The sequence below is a fragment of the Helianthus annuus genome, chromosome 17, assembly GCF_002127325.2.
Source record: "Helianthus annuus cultivar XRQ/B chromosome 17, HanXRQr2.0-SUNRISE, whole genome shotgun sequence".
NCBI lineage: Eukaryota > Viridiplantae > Streptophyta > Magnoliopsida > Asterales > Asteraceae > Helianthus > Helianthus annuus.
Genome location: NC_035449.2, coordinates 40863141 through 40877716, shown reverse-complemented (window position 1 = coordinate 40877716; position 14576 = coordinate 40863141). Strand labels below are relative to the sequence as shown.

General features: G+C 34.2%; 2 protein-coding genes across 3 annotated transcripts; one reads left to right on the top strand and one right to left on the bottom strand.

Moving 5' to 3' along the window:
- Positions 1–2107: 2107 nt before the first annotated feature.
- Positions 2108–6208, top strand: LOC110898316. Its single transcript, XM_022145075.2, has 5 exons — positions 2108–2756; positions 2874–2996; positions 3631–3960; positions 5432–5658; positions 5749–6208. Exons 1-5 carry the CDS (start codon positions 2144–2146, stop codon positions 6007–6009), a joined length of 1554 nt encoding a protein of 517 aa, XP_022000767.1. The 5' UTR covers positions 2108–2143; the 3' UTR covers positions 6010–6208.
- Positions 6123–9652, bottom strand: LOC110898317 (DCN1-like protein 2). 2 transcript variants are annotated; one of them, XM_022145077.2, is made up of 9 exons: positions 9315–9652; positions 9078–9207; positions 8312–8363; positions 8113–8188; positions 7721–7803; positions 7352–7448; positions 7131–7176; positions 6652–6734; positions 6123–6570 (listed from the first exon to the last, which is right to left on the bottom strand). In XM_022145077.2, the coding sequence occupies exons 1-9, from the start codon at positions 9364–9366 to the stop codon at positions 6272–6274; spliced, it is 918 nt and encodes a 305-aa protein (XP_022000769.1). In that variant the 5' UTR covers positions 9367–9652; the 3' UTR covers positions 6123–6271. The 2 variants fall into 2 exon arrangements, with proteins under 2 accessions (XP_022000769.1, XP_022000768.1); XM_022145076.2 differs by having other exon boundaries at positions 9078–9210; positions 9315–9651.
- Positions 9653–14576: the final 4924 nt, after the last annotated feature.

Genomic DNA, 14576 nt, shown 5'->3' with positions numbered 1-14576 from the left:
TCACTAGAACCCTCACCAGATTTGTTCCATTTCAAAAGCAATTTTTTTGCAACCCTGATCTTCTCTAGGTTTAACAAGTGCAAGAGTATTACCAGAAGTTTCTACATCATCTAACTCCTGAATAACCACTTTAGATGCTTGTGGAGAGGTAAAGTAAGTTGTAAGGTTAGTAACACCATGTTCTATGAACAGATTAATTACCTTGTTTTGTGCAACATACTTCCCCAAATGTAGAACATCTGTATCATTACCTAAAGGTGCTAAGCCAAAGTCTAAGTCTTTTCCAGGAATTTGAAATAGTAGTATAATTTGACATTTTGAATTTCAATCTTTAGGTCTTTCACCATGTAATCTATTTCGTGAACAGAAAACGCTTCCAAGTTACAAAAGTCAACAAAATTATACCTCCCATAGGTGTATCTCCTTCTAGGAAAGTTTCTAAATGTTCCACTATAATGAATCTTTAATGTGAACCAGTTCTCAAAACCCTCTGTTGCAAAAAAACAATAAACTAATCAGTAAACACAACAATGAGGCATCTTTATAAACAATTTCCTGTTCTTGAACAACATCAATTTAGGGTTTAAAAACTTACCATATGCTTCCTCTAGAACGAATGTAGCATCGTCTTCTTCAGTGTACCTTATTTCCCAAGTTTGACCTGGCCGCCGACGGGGATTCTATTGATCATCTTCTTCCATTTTGATCGGAGTTAGAGCTACAGAGTGAGAATTTGAGAGGAAGGTGAAGATGGTTTTTTGGGAGGGAGATACAACTGACATGAATAGTTGTTGCATGCCTTTAATAGTGAGTAAAGAAAATGACGAAAATACCCTCACGTGAGGGACTTAACGTTTAAAACAAACGTATGTTAGGCCCAGTGACTATCCGATAACAACATAGCGAACCACAGGAAACACACCTGCTATTTCCAAAAGTTTGGGACTAAACGTAAAAAACGTGAAATCATAGGGACAATCCGGGCAACTAACTCTAATCTCTATGTAGAAAGTTATGAAAAGAGAGTATGAAAGAAAGATCGACTATCCAAACAAAAAGCTACAACTTGTGCCTTTCTTATATTTTCATTTTTACAATTTCTAAAGTTTATTTAAACAGCCACCAAGAAGATTGCACCCAAGATCCAAGCAAAACATTACTTCAAAGTGATTTGATGGTGCCTTATATTTGACCCTTTTGATCACTTCCCATTTGTCAAGGAGGGTAAATGGCCTTTTGATACCATAAATGGCTACATCAATCATAACATATGACATTTCTATGTAATTGCCCTACATATAATATAGTTATTTTACTATTAACCTACTCAAGAAGTTCAGTTATTGGTAAGCGAATTTAGCATGGCAACCTTGACCCACAAGAATTCTTATTAATTTCTGTTTGGTAGTTGTAGAACAAGTCTTGAACTTTCGTGGATGTTTCAAGATCTTAACCACCCTTAATCTCTACTCCAAGTGGTGTTTTTATACAATGTTTCATAACACTAGTTATAATTAAATCATTGTTAATCGGTTCTTAATAATTTAACATATGACTCATTGGCTGATAGTAATTCATATTTAGCGTGTGACTAATAACAAAGTCAACATTGTTAAGGACAATCTCACTCTAGGAAGAAATAACCGTTGCATGCCCCTAACTTTCATTCAAGTCGTTTCAAAACAATTTACAATATTCTAATCAGAACAAAAATCAAAAAATTGTTTATTTATGACACACAAAGTTACTTTTATGTTATATTAAAATGAGGCTGTCCTAGACAACCAAAGTCATAGTTTTTTTTTTTTTTTTAGTTCGATTTTTTTAATAGTACCATCAATATTATTCCACAAGAAAAAGGGCAATTATAAAGCAATGGCAGGTAGTCGGACAACAAGTTACGCCGCCACCCCCTTTTGAATAGAAAAACCAAGTCATAGTTAAAAATAAGATTGATAATATTGTCATATTTTCTTTTTTTTTTTTTTTTGGAAGTTAGTCATATTTTAGATTATTATAATCCAATTCCTATCTATATATGATGAATGTAATATACTTTTTTATAATTTAAGACTTGCATCTTGAGTGGTTGACTTTAGTCTTTATATATGTGGATAGTATAGCTTACCAAAGTCTTTTGAGCATGGCTGTGCTTGCACACTGTTGGTTCATAATCGAATACTGCTTGATCCCAGATGGATTTATGAAATGGTTTTTCCTAAGCTTCTATATTAATCCTTTCTTTCTTTTCTTTTTTCAAATTTTCTTATGGATCAAAACCCTAAAAAGATGGATTTTTCTCATCTTTCTCCTCAACCGCCACTTATTTACGCGTGTTCTTGGAGTATTAACACGTTTCTTGATCATACCACGCTCGTCTTCTGGGTTCAGTAACATTATCACTGAACCAGAAGATGAGGACCAGTGGTATGAAGTTACTGATTCTTTTGGCGCTTCTGGGATCTTGTTTTTACGCTACGAAAGTTCACTTGAAAGTCCTATGGTAACCGTTTATGACGTTCACTTCGAGTTAGTTGACCAAGAAACAGTGTCAGTATACTCAAGTTCGTATCTTGATGACGAAATCACAAGTTTTTCGGGTGAGAGTTCACCGATCAGTTCTTACTCTTTTCCTAGCTATATGGACGTAGAGATAACCACAAGCACCCCATCATCAACATGCACTTTACTAGAAGATGATCAGGAGGCTGCTAACAATGATGGAGTCAATGATGGAACCAAGGATGAGCTAAAAGGTCTAGTCAACTTTATTTTTGTTTTTGTAGTTATTATATATGTTTGAATATCAAAATATTTATAAATTAAAGAGGGTTGCTTACAAAATACAAACTAACAAGTTAAACATTATACAGATTTGCTGACTCCGTTATTAGTAGTTAAACCTGATGAAGAAGAAAAGGATTTGTTCTACAATTTGTACACTGAAAGAATGAGGTGGTTTGATCTTCTCAACCAAGAACGAACATGTGGACTAAGTCAGTTTTCTTTTCTTTCATTTTATTTATTTTTTTTTTTTTTGTCAAATTTTATGTTACGTTCCGTCATGGGTGTGAATTCATGATATGACACGAATCTAACACATAAATACGTAATTATTGATTTGGGTTGGGTGTAGGTCAGTTTTTGGTCGAACCCTCTATTAACACTTATGTTTGGGAAGAATTGCCAGATTTACGGGTTGACTCATTTAAACGGTTTATATATTTTAATAAATGCTATAAGGAATACGTTTTTATTTTATAACTTAAAGTGAGTGATTATTTTATGTCAAAATTAAAATATATTATTTTATGGCATGTTTTTGGTATAAAAATTACATCTTATACACATTGGTATCTTATTTTATTTTTGTTATTTGTAATTTTAAAGTTCTAAAAAAAAAAAAAAAAAAAAAAAAAAAAAAAAAAGAATCTCAGTTTAATTAACCGGGTCGTGTTCGTATCAGACTATCAGCCCATGAATTAACATATCGTTTTCAGGTTAATTCAGGTTTATAATATAAATAGGTGTTCATGTTCGGGCACATGTGTCTAACCCTTAATTACATCATGAATATGCATCTTTGTCTATATGAATTTGGTTACTAAGAGACTAGCGATAATCTTGTAGATGAATTTCTAACAAAGAAACAATACATGGGTGATGAAAAAAGAATTATAAAGAGCTTGGAAAGTGACTTTGAGATGGTGTATGTAGCTCAAGCATGTTTATCATGGGAAGCACTTTATTATGAATACAGAAAGCTTGACAGTATCATAACTACTTCTTGTGATCATAGTTCTTATACATCTCCCTCCATAGTAAATAAATTCCAAAGGTTTCAAATTCTGCTTGAGAGGTTTATGGAGGATGAAAGAACTGAAAAGGGTAAAAGATATTGGAATTTCATACAAAAAAGGTCTTCTCTAAACAGCCTACTTCAAGTTCCTCATATTTCAGGTATAATACACTAACACTTGGTTGTCCGGTTTTGAAATTTTTAGGTCAAACCGTTAGTAACCTTTTTTACCAATGTGAACCAAAACCCAACCACTGAAATTTCATGTCTGAAAATTAAAGCGTATCCAAACTAAAGGCAACTTGAATAATCTTGTTTAAAAAACTAAACTATCATTATAGTAGTGTAATATTTTAATCATACTTGCAAAACTAACAAAAGAAAAGACAAAAAGGTGGCGTGGATCGGACCCGTTCTAAAATTACACTTTTGACCATAGCCTTGTTTCAATAGACTATTCAGCCGAATCAGCCGTACCATGGACGTAGCATAGTGAGGGCCGGGGGCATCCGACCCCCTGAACTTTTCGCTCAGTAGTGTCCGCTATGTAGTTTTCATATAGAATTTTTTTAGGTATATACGTTCTTGCCCCCCCCCCCCCCCCCCGGTTTTATAATTTTGTAGGTATAATTTTAGGTTCGGTAACTTTCGACCCCCCGGTCGAAAATCTCAAATTTCGCCACTGAGCCGTAGTATTATAGAGGAGGAACCGGACAGAAAAAAAATACCCAAACGGGTATCATACGGAAAAAATACCCAAATGGGTACCGTACAAGTATAGTAAAAAACGGGTATTTGTTTTTATATTACTTAAAAAAGAAACGTGTTTTTTATACCAGTTCCATACGCAACCCTACCCAGTTCCTATCGGGTAGGGTTTTCCACTCCAAGAACCGGTTTCATACCTAACCCGAAACTTTTTTGACCATACCCAAAACATGTCGTAAAAAATATCCGGTTTTGTGCACCTCTACGCCTAAGTATATTGTATTATTGTATTATTGTATCACCTCTATGGCTCTCTAGACTCTAGTTACATAGGCCTGTTTTTACACCTTTGATTTTTTGGGCCTTACACTAATCGTGGCCCATTTTTCTTATTTTAGACAAGCTCATGACCTTCAGTCATCACACCTCCTCAAGGCCTCAGCCCTCAAGGCCCTCAACCTCGAAATAAAATAAAATAAATAAATAAATAAATCTAGTAAAAATGTAAAGATACCTAATTCGTTCTTTCTATCTTCTAAACGGGTTATATTTAAGCCATCATACTAAACAGGTTATATATAAGCTAGGTGCGTAAACGAGTCGAGCAATTCGTAAACTACTCGCGACCGGTTCACTAAAAGTTTAAGTCGAGTCGAGCCGATCTTAAACAAGACTGAGCTCCTAAATTTAATCTCATTAAACAAAAAAACTTAGGCTCAAGCTTCATACTGTAAAAAAAACCTATTATTTATGAAAACATAACATTTGTTATTTATTTAGTACAACAAATATAAATATATAACTACATGACAAATCTTATGTATATAAACTACGATAAAAATAACCGAGTTCTCGTCTATTTTGTTTTCTGTGCAAGTTTGTACTTCCCGACTCACAACTTTAAAATCTTTTTTGCACTTGAAGAAAATGTAGACGTTTACGAAGAAGGAAAGAACAAAGGACTGACGATCAGGGCGACTGACTTGTTGAAGACGATAGAGAAATGCATGAAGATTTTCAAGTCGTTTATTGAGTTAGACGAGAAGAAACCATGGTGGAGAGCCCGTAGTCGCCTTTCATGGAATCGTTCGCCATTAGAAGACCCACGAGATCTCAACCTTCTGCATAATCTTACACGTACACTTCGACAGGTGATCAGTTACACTCATGTCCGATAGACACCTTGATGCACAAACATACAGATTTGAGTTGGTTTTTGTGTTTATTGTTTGCTTTTATAGAAAGAACTGTGGATGAAAGATCTGTATGGGAAGCAGCGATGCTGGTTGAGAAAAAGAGTGAAAATAATGGCAGATATCGAGAAGAAAGAGATGATGTTCGCCATGATCGAGTTGAAGCTTGTCTCACGAGTGCTCATGATGTCTGTAATCTCGACTTCTCAACTCCAATGGTGCCGACAGAAGCTTGATAGTATAGAGATCAGCCACGGCAGAATTACAAGGTCACTATGCACTGGTTCATCGTTGTTTCCCCCTTCTTGATTACATATCTCTTTGAGACATTTAATCAAACACCTGACACCTCTTTGTTCAACCCAGAAAATCCATTACTTTATCCGAAAAGAATCTGTCTGTTTTTCGAAAGATTCATATGATTACAGATACTCTTACCATGTATATGAAACTTGTTTCCCGATCAAGTACATGTGAATAAATCAAACACCAGTTCATTGTTGTTTCACCGTTACTTGTGTAAAAAAATCGGTCTGTTTAACGCATTGAATTCATATGATTACAAGTACTCTTACAATGTATATGGAACCCGTGTTTCCCGATCAAACTGTAAAGAAGACAGACTCGAGAAAAGTTCCGCAATACCTTTTGAGAGGCTGCCTTCTACAGCACATTGGTTATTGTGTTTAACTGTCTCACAGCAATTATACGTGGGATTACTCGCTAAACATCCCTCCCAATTCGCCAAATTATTATCTAAATCAGTGTGCCTTCTCTTCGAATGCATAATAATAGTATTAACATTGGTGGATTCTTGATGTTGCAAGTCATCACCATACTTCCGCTTTACACCAGGAAAGATTCTTAAACCTGCGAGAATAGCGAGATTGAAAGATTAGATCAAATTAAAAAAAAAATTCTTGATCCTCTGGGACCAATGCAAATGCTTACCGGGGAGAGAGTCGTCACTCGGTTGGGTTTCGGAATCACTGCAACTGCAACAAAAGTTACGAGCATCCTCGGATCCATTTACCCTGTTTGACCCGGTTATTTGAAACGGGTTGGTATGAATTATATATTAGTGATAACAAAATGGTAAAATCAAACAAAATAACTAAAAGGGTGATATGAACCAATCGGTTGATAGATAATCCGTTGAGTGGATCAAACTCAAAAGAAATTAGGAAGAAACCAGACTTGAGATAACTCTCTAATATTTTTCATTCATAAAAAGAAATAGACATACATACACTATTTAAATAGAAATCACAATATTAACCATCTAACCCACTACTCACACTAATAACCCACTAATCAACTAATAACTAAATATGGAGATAAAAAAGGAATCATGCAAATCATGCGGAAAAAAGAAAGTGAAAAAAGAAAATGGCACGTAACAAAGGGAAGCGTATGTGTAAAGGCTGTACCGATACATATGCTCAACAAACTCATCAACCAGAACAGGCCAAGCTCCTGATACAAGAAATAATAATTGTACGATTTTAGTTCAAACCATGCTCGTATGAAAACAGACAAATCAGGTTATCTTTTACTGATAACGACCAAAGAAATTGTGATCATATCTAACAAATAATTATTTACTAAGTTAAAAAAAATGGTTTAATCTAGCAAGTGTATATCTTAGTACCTTCAGGATCATATCCTTCAAGATTTTCATGTACACAGCGACTAAAAGCCAAAACTTGCCGCCAGGTATCCTCAGAGATATTATGCCGCTGATTTTTCTGGATGTTAACTTCAAAAATCAATCAACTCCATATAAACCAAATAACATTAATAAATGTATATAGAACAATGGAAGACGGTGTGAAAAAATTAGCATGATTTGCAGAATGAGATTATATGCAGGGATTAACTAAAAAAGCCAAATTCTTATAGTTTTACCTTTTATGTGTAAAAAGTTGTAAGCTTTTACTTAGAACCATGCATATAAGTAGGCTTTTTACTTGTACAACAAGATGTTAACATTAATCTGTAAAAGAGAAACTAAGTTCACCTCAACGAAGCTGCACCATTGATTGAGTAGCCGGAACCTTCCGGATAAAACTAACTTCCATGCCATGATTGCCCTGCTTACAGCTAAGAGCAATCGACAATGGCAATCCAAATTAGTTTATAAATCGAACGTAGTGTGGAGAATACGTAACATCATATAGATCATAGGGGCACATTCAATACAAAACCAATTTTAAGTAGAGAACCGTAATCACTTGTACTGTACATAGTGTTGTGAAGATATAGTGAGAGTTACATAACCGCTTTATGTATCACGATTAAAATATTGTGTACATGTGTTTAAGTGGTTCTTGAAGTTCTCTACTCAGAATTAGTTATGTATTGAAAGTCCTCTAAGATCATAATCCATTTTTCATGAATATTCGAACTTACTGATGCTTCGTTGACCATTTTCTCGGGATATGAAGAAAACAAAATTATAGAATCGGGTGAACTCAAACGAGTCTGCCTGCAGAGTTTTAAAAAGACGTTTATTGCTGATTATCCAATACGACATTTCTAATTATTAGTGCATTGATGCTTCAAAAGGATAACATAATATACTAATGACAAGAAGTCGATCATATCTCACCATCAAATCAAGCCTTGACATGAGCATAGGAATTTCTTCAAGTATAGGCATCCTGTTACAGGAGAATGCATCATGTCTTACGTCTAACGATGAGATGTAAATAAACAAACAAACAAACAACCATACCCAGTAAATCCCACAAATAGCAAAGCTACTTATAGGGTCTGGGGAGGGCGGGATGTAGACAGACCTTGCCTCTATCCCTAGAGATAGAGAGGCTGCTTCCAGAGAGACCCTCGGCTCCAAATACGATGAGATGTAAATAAGAGAAATAAAAAAGCAACATTTTAAAATGTGCACATAACATCAAAAAGTGTTGGCCATAAAACTTATGCCAGTCAAATCATCCGCATTTAACCTTTGACTTCTAAGCAATTACATGTACTTTAGTAATAGATAAAGACTGTTACAAATCAACTAATATTATTAATATCTATATTCTTGAATCTTTAATATGTTGAGGAAAAAGAAACATTAGACAAAAACAGAAAACCATACTAATCAAATCCGAATACAAGCATTACAGTAACTAGAACTTATGCAGGTCAGATCATACGCATTTAAGCGGGTCAAACCTTTGTACTTTAGTAATAGATAAAGACTGTTGCCAAGCAACTAATATTATCAAATATTAAATTAAGTAAACAGAACCATACCAATCACACCAAAATACAAGCATCATACATAAACATCTACATATTACTGGTTTGACATTAATACTTTGACTTTAGACAAGGTCAAAATTAAGCACACATACTACTACTACCTTTTGTCAACAACCCTTGACTCAACAAACTGCAACAGATTGGATAAAGCATCCCTGTAAAATTTAGCTTTCTTTGACTCATTAACAGGCCTGTAACCATCTCCACCATATCTCAATGCCTCTGATGTCACTTCTGCACCAATCAGTTCACATAACAATTCAAGATTTCACAACAACAATTGATTACATCATAATAACATAACATACAGAAATATGAGAAAAGTGGATCATAATTACCGCAATAGCGCCTGTAAATCTGGAATATGTCAAGGCGATCTGAAGGATCCATTGGAGATTGAATTAAAGGATGAAAGATGAGATTTTGGTTTCGGGAATCGTTAAGAAACGAAACCCTAGACCAGGGATTGGTGAGGGTTTGTTGCAGCAGATAAGGGATGTGATTTATCCCCAAATTCAATTCAATAGTTGTTCTTCTTCCTCAAATTATCTTCAATCGCTCCTTGTGCCTTTCGATTATTAACCGTTTGTTTGTTCCTGGCGTTTTTCGTCACACTTGTACGTTATTCATACCTTACCACATGTTTTGTATTTGGAAAATGTCTAGTTTTACAATATAATTGAACAAACACCAAAACATGCTTGTGTTTATAAAGAAAATGAGTAGGTTTTTATTCATTTAAAATCTAAACGAATAGAGTGGTGTTGGTGAGTTTAGATAGAGCTTAGGATAGGAGAGGTCAGGGGTTCAATCCTCATGGTGTGCAACGTTAGCCATTCAAAAAAAAATCTAAGCGAATAGTTCACGAATAAAATTTGTGTTCAAATTCAATCGTTAGACACGTTCGGCTTCTTGGCGCAGGATGCAGTTCGGTTCTTGGCTAGAGTCCAGCGTGTGGTCCACAGCAACTTTTCGACCCCTCAGGGGCGAGGCTTTGTTTTAAGTAGATTAGGGTTTTCTATTCAGAAAGGGATGGCGGCGCAATTTGTTGCTCGTCTACCGGCTATCCTTATATAATTTGTCCTAGTGATTGGAATGAAATCTTGATAAATCTTAAAAAAAAAAAAAAAAAAAAACACTAAATGGACAAAAAATTGTGTTCATGTTCGTGTGTTTATTAATTAAACGGACTTTCCGCTAAACAAGTTCATGAATGTACGTTCGATTTGTTTACATACCTAATAATAAAGCAAGTTTACGATATGAAAATATCTAAACCGGGGAAAATGATGAAAGTGAAGAGAAATCAAGTTAGTGATATGCTTGTAAATGGAATGAATGTTTAGCGAAGTGTTTGTAAACTGTATAACAAAAAGTTTATTTGTGTTGGTTTATTAGATGAAAAATATCTAAACAAACGTATATGAACGCACATCCCGTTCGATCATATTTGTTTATGTCGGCCCGTTTTCATTCATTTATGTTTGTTTGTTTAAATATATACATTTGAATATATTAGTTTAGATCAATATGAATGTCGTATTTGAAAAGCCTTTATTAAGTATCTTTGTTTACTTTTAAATTGGATGTAATGGGATGGTATTTTCTAACTTGTGAATCTTTGTTTACTTTTAAATTGGATATAATGGGATCGTATTTTCTAACTTGTGAATATGTTATTTATATTGTGAAGAGTTTATTTAGGAATATTAATAAACAAGTATAAATGAACATAAACACGTAAGTAACATGAAAAAAATAACTCATTTAAATGTTCATGTTCACTCATTAAAATGTCCATTAAACTTGTTCACAAGCCTAGTTACCAAGTATATCATGCAAAACCATAAAAGACATGATTATTGCTTAATATGCTAGTGTTGGAGTTTCCAAGATGTTGAATTGAAGGTAATGGAGTATAACTAAGGCAAAATCAACATGTTTTTTTTTTTTGACATACAATTGGTGTTATAACATGTTTATCATATTTCACTCATAATCAAAGGCTAAATCAACATGTCTTCGTGTCAATCATAGACTCGGATCATTGCATCAAGTTCCACACGGGGTTCAATACCGCTAACTTGGTGAAGGTGCAACAATATGTTTATATTTATAGTCGTGGAATCTAAGGAACCATTTTAGACCCAAAAGATCACATACATTTTGACATTGAGTAATTACTTTCTAAAAAGTGCATATGTACTTGTACATCATGTATTAGGGGGTGCGGGGCACCTTCGGTGACCCTGTGCGGGAACATGCTTGCCGAATTAGGGGGGTGCCGCCATCAAGGCGGTGAGCTATTTGGGGGAATGAAATCGGTAGGCAGTCACCGATGAAAGGAAGGAGAAAGGGAAATGATGGACCAATGAGAATTTTTCTTTCTTTTTTTTTTTTTGAATAAAAAAACAATTCCCCTAAGAGGGGTGCACCCCGTACGTTTTTGGACAAGAGGGAAGTTATAGAGGGGAAATAACATGGCAACGTATGATTGAGTTAAAAAAAGTTTTCCCTCACCTAATTAGGGGGGGTGCCCCCTTCACCCTTAACCAGATAATATGATATTTCTGATCATAAAAAGTGCATATGTACATGTACATCATGTATTAACCAGATAATATGATGTTTCTGATCATGACATCGTACTCCACAATACACAATGACTAGTATAGGATGTCATGTGCCACTCACGTATATCATCTCATATTTATAAAAAAAAAAATAAAGTGAATTTTAAGGATTGTTCTTTATCTTTATACTTATTTTCAGGCGTTGTCCTTTATGTTCAAAATTGACGAGTTTTGTCCTTTATGTTTTCATATCATACACGTTTTGTCCTTTAGACCTAACCCAGTTAGTTTTTTCAGTTAAATTTAGTCATATGCTTTGCACATGAGGACATTTTTGTCAAATCAAAGGTAAGTTCAACGACAGATTTACAGCTCAAAGCTTCTGCAACCTTTGAATTGACAAAAATGCACTCATGTGCAAAGCACATGACCAAATTAAACTGAAAAAAGTAATTGGGTTAGGCCTAAAGGACAAAAATGTATGATATGAAAACATAAAAGACAGAACTCGTCAATTTTGAACATAAAGGACAGCGCCTGAAAATAGGTATAAAGATAAAGGACAATCTTTGAAATTCACTCTAAAAATTTTTATCATTTAACTCGTTGCACAAACTCACCACTAGGCCATTATTCGGGTACATGTATTACATATTGCACAAACTCACCACTAGGCCATTATTCGGATGTATTACATGCCTAAGAATTCACATATAACACGTGTTCATCGTGTCAATTCTAGCTTATCTTTAACACCTAAAGAGCTTTTAACTTAGCCACTCTATTTTGTGGCTCCTTAGGCCTATGGAGTCCTAGGCCGGCTAAAAGCATGTGCATGGTGGGTCTGCGATCAGGCCCCAAATTAATATAGGGCCAGAAAAATTTTTAAATTATATATATATATATATATATATATATATATAGAAAAGGGATCAGGAGAAAACGGTAGAAAGTGTGAGAACGGTGAGAACGCTTCCTGACCTAACACGTGTCACGCCGCTTAGAGAAAAGGAGGAGGGGCTTTTTTGTCCTTTCATATTTCTTTTTTATTAACGCGTGTCCCTTCATCTTTCCATCTTTTTGGCGTTTATTAAATACGCGGCGTTTTTATTGTTTTTAGATCAGAACTATAGTAAAAATTTTGGCGTTTTAAGTATTTGTTTTGGCGTTTTTATTGATTTAAAAAACATCAGTAATTTTCTATGATTTTATAATATTAAGTGTTTTGCCATCTATGATACAGCCCTATAATGTGACAGGCAATTATAGCGTTTTGAAAAGATAAATAAGTTTCAATTTTCCATGTAGTGGCATTAATATAACTTTAATGTTTTTGGCAATAAATGATACCGTCTCTTTATTTTACTGTTTCTTTCAATTTTCATCTGTCAATTAGTGTTGATTTTTCCAGTAATACTTTGTTTGCGTTTTTGGCGTTTTATATAGCAACCTCGTACTTTGCTAGCATTCGTTCTCACACTATCAGGCGTTTTGGTGTTTGTAGATTTTGGCGTTTTATACTCATTTTTTTTTAAAATAGCAGAGAATTAGATGGTAAACAACACAGAATTACATAACAAACAATAGATGATGAAAAAAAATTAAAAATTACAATCTAATTTCTCATTCAAATCTTCACTGTCATCAGCCTCTTCTACTTTAACCTTTTTGGTGTTTTTGAACCTGTTTTTGAATGCCTTATGTAGATCCTTATTTTCCTACATAACGGCCGTCTTTAGAAGATGCTTATTTTTTGTGGCATCCTTTATGGTGGGTGGTTATATACTTTGTTTGATGACATGTTGAAGATCAACGCCTGCTCTAATGTATTGATCCCTTCATGTCATCCATATATCCATCAAGAACAAAGTGGCATGATGTCATATCAGTGTCATCAGTCTCTTTGTCTTGAATATTTGTCCATCTCATTCAGCAAAAGATTATAGAGATACCCAACTCAAAGAAGAATCCATTCAGTGAAACTTCATTCAGATCAGTACTCAATATAGCAGATTCGAGGTTCTGAATCTGTGGCTTTTTTAAGTATTTTCTTTTTTTTTTTTGGCGTTTTAAAGTGAATGGTTTCTAGGGAATATGGCGTTTATTTCTGGTTTTGTGATAAGTTGTTTGTGCAGAGAAGTCTCTCTTTATAGGATGTTTTTGTCGCGTAGTTTAGGCGAGATTTTATTTATAATAAATGATATTAATAAAGTAGCCGTCTTTTCAGTTTTACTGTGTATATTTACTGTTTTCTTGTTCAGCTTTTTCAGGTTTGGCGTTTTTTAATGGGTTTTAGTAGTTTTTGGCGTTTTTTTTCATTTTTAGCTTTTTTTTAATTAATACTTCTGCAAGTTACTTTCATTATAGTTTTAGAGTTTTTGGCGTTTTTACTCCATTTATGGTGTTTTCATATGCATTATGACTGTTTGGCGTTTAATTAAGATAATGTATTTTTTTATTCTAAATTGAAAAATACATAGCAAACAACAGAAAAAGAAAATTAAGAAAAAAACAATTAATCTTCCAAATCTTCACTGTCATCAGTCTCTTTCTTCTTTGAATCATGTTCGCTAGTGGTTTGGCTTAGCCATGCTTGTGTTTTTGTGGCCGTTTGGAAAGTCAAAATGACATGAGTGTTTTTTTTTTTTTTTTTGAATATGTATCTTCAAACAACTCAGTAGTGTCATTCGTCTTTTCATGCCATTTAAATATTCATCAAGAACAAAACACTGAAAATGGCATAAGTTTGACCCCAGCATCTTTTTGTTTATGATTTGTCCATCTCATGCAGCAAAATGTTATTTGAGTCACAGCACCTCATGGAAGAATGCATTATTCGACCCTTTGGCGTAGAACAATATTTAAAATATACAAGAAATGATTTTTGGCATTTTTGGCATTTTACTGAGGAAATAGTGTATCTGAAAGAACCGTCTATCTTTTGGAACCTTTTTGGGGTTTTCTAAGATGAATGGTATATAGTAGAAAATATGGCGTTTTTGAGTAGTTGTGTTTGATGTTTTGGGA